Source organism: Olea europaea, unplaced genomic scaffold (genome assembly GCF_002742605.1).
Source record: "Olea europaea var. sylvestris unplaced genomic scaffold, O_europaea_v1 scaffold13204, whole genome shotgun sequence".
Classification (NCBI taxonomy): domain Eukaryota; kingdom Viridiplantae; phylum Streptophyta; class Magnoliopsida; order Lamiales; family Oleaceae; genus Olea; species Olea europaea.
This window is the reverse complement of record NW_019230682.1, coordinates 1-2,138: the sequence shown is the minus strand read 5'-3', so window position 1 is coordinate 2,138 and position 2,138 is coordinate 1. Positions and strand designations below refer to the sequence as shown.

The 2,138-nt window shown below is 31.0% G+C and overlaps 1 protein-coding gene across 1 annotated transcript; it reads left to right on the top strand.

Annotated features, from left to right (window-relative positions):
• Nucleotides 1–281: 281 nt before the first annotated feature.
• LOC111374993 lies at nt 282–1,152 on the top strand (the record flags this gene model as incomplete). The annotated part of the gene is made up of 3 exons (XM_022997775.1): nt 282–401; nt 559–648; nt 739–1,152. Coding segments are annotated over exons 1-3 (624 nt in total), but the record flags the coding sequence as incomplete, so codon positions are not given.
• Between the last annotated feature and the right edge of the window lie 986 nt (nt 1,153–2,138).

The following is a 2,138-nucleotide window of genomic DNA, read 5'->3' as shown; positions in this document are numbered from 1 at the left end:
CTGGGATATTTTTAATTTGAACTCTGAGTCAGGTTCTACCGTTATTTGCTTTAATTATGTCTACTAGAAAATTTGAATCTAAAAGAAAATAGCATAAGAAGGTTGAATAATTAATTAAATCTCAAGAGGGAGCCCTTGATAAATTTTTTACTCGTAGTAAACAAAAATATAATGACGATGCAATTCTCGAAGAAGAGTTTAATAAGAATGATATCGACGATAATACAATTGAAAAACATCATTGTTTGGTGAATGAAGAGATATCTATCGAGGATGATGTTATGGATGAAAGAAACATCAATGAAAAGATTAGTGAACCATTCTCCCTTGATATTAGTGATCCAGGGAATTGGGAAAATATGAATCAGAATTTAAGAGATTTAATCATATTGAAAGGTCCAGTAAGAGATAATGGTGTAATTTTTCCAAAAGATGTAGCTAATCGACACTCATCCTTTGTTCATTACACTCAACGGTTACCCAAATGGAGAGAATCATGATAAAAAATGTTTGATATATTCAAAAAGTTTGGATAAAATATTTTGTTTTTGTTGTAAGCTATTCAAGAATAATGGGGTTCAAACTCAATTGGCACATGATGGTGCGAATGATTGGAAAAATATTGGTGAAAAACTAAGAACACATGAAGTGAGTTATGATCATATCACTAACATGAGTAGATGGATTGAAATGGAAATAAGGCTTCAAAAGAAACAAACAATTTATAAAATTGTGCAGGAACAAATCAATAAGGATAGAGAATATTGGAGACAAGTATTGTTGAGAATAATATCTGTGGTTAGAACTCTTGCAGAAAATAATTTGGCGTTTCGTGGAGTTAATGAGAAGATATGCCAAGAAAATAATGGTAACTTCTTAAACTTAATTCAAATGATTGCTGAGTTTGATCCTGTATTGCAAGAGCAAATTCGTCGAATTCAAAATAAAGAAATTCATTATCATTATCTTGGACACAAAATTGAGAATGAGTTGATACTTATGCTAGCGGGTGAGATCAAGAAAATAAGCATCGAGAAACTCAAAGAATCCAAGTACTTTTATGTGATACTTGATTGCACTCCAGATTTGAGTCATGAAGAACAAATGTCTATAGTATTGAGATGTGTTTATATTTCAGCAAGTCTAGTGAAGGTAGAAGAATTTTTTTTAGGATTTTTATTTGTGGATGATACATCTGGAAATGGACTTTTTAATGAATTAATTAATATGTTGAATAATCTAGAGCTTGATATCAATAATATAAAGGGGTCAAGGATATGATAATGGTGCTAACATGAGAGGAAAACATAAAGGGGTACAAAATGGACTACTACAAGTAAATTCTAAATCATTTTACACTCCTTGTGGATATCATAGTCTCAATCTTGCACTTTATTATATGGCTACTTGTTGTACAAAAGCTATATCTTTCTTTGGAGTGGTGCAACGTATATAAACTCTATTTTTATCATCTACTAAAAGATGGAAATTTTTTAAAGATAATGTAAATGGCCTTACTCTTAAGCCTTTGTCTCAAACACGTTGGAAAAGTCTTGTTGAAAGTATTAGAGTAATAAGATTTCAAGCTCCACAAATAAGTAATGCTCTACTTGAATTGGCAAGAGTTGATGATCCTAAGACAAAAAGTGAGGCGGAGTGTTTAGCAATATATGAAATAGAGAATTTTGAATTCTTACTTGGGATGGTTATTTGGTATGAAGTGTTGAATAATATTAATAGAGTAAGCAAACATTTGCAAACAGAAGACATCCACATTGACATTGCTATAGACCATTTAAAAGGGCTCAATTCATTTTTCAAAAGCTATAGAGAAATTGGGTTTGAATCGGCCGTGATTGATGCTAAAGAGATTGCAAGTGAATTAGACATTGAACCTATATTTCGTGAAAAAAGAGTTATACGTAGAAAGAAGCAGTTTGATGAGATTTCTTGTGAAGAGATGACAAAAATAGCTGAAGAATCTTTTAGGGTCAATTATTTCTTATATGTAGTAGATCAAGCTCTATCATTGCTTCAAAATAGATTTGAACAATTTCGGGAATATGATGATATTTTTGGATTTTTATTTGATTTGGAAAATCTTAAATCCATTGATGATGCTACATTGAAGTACCGTT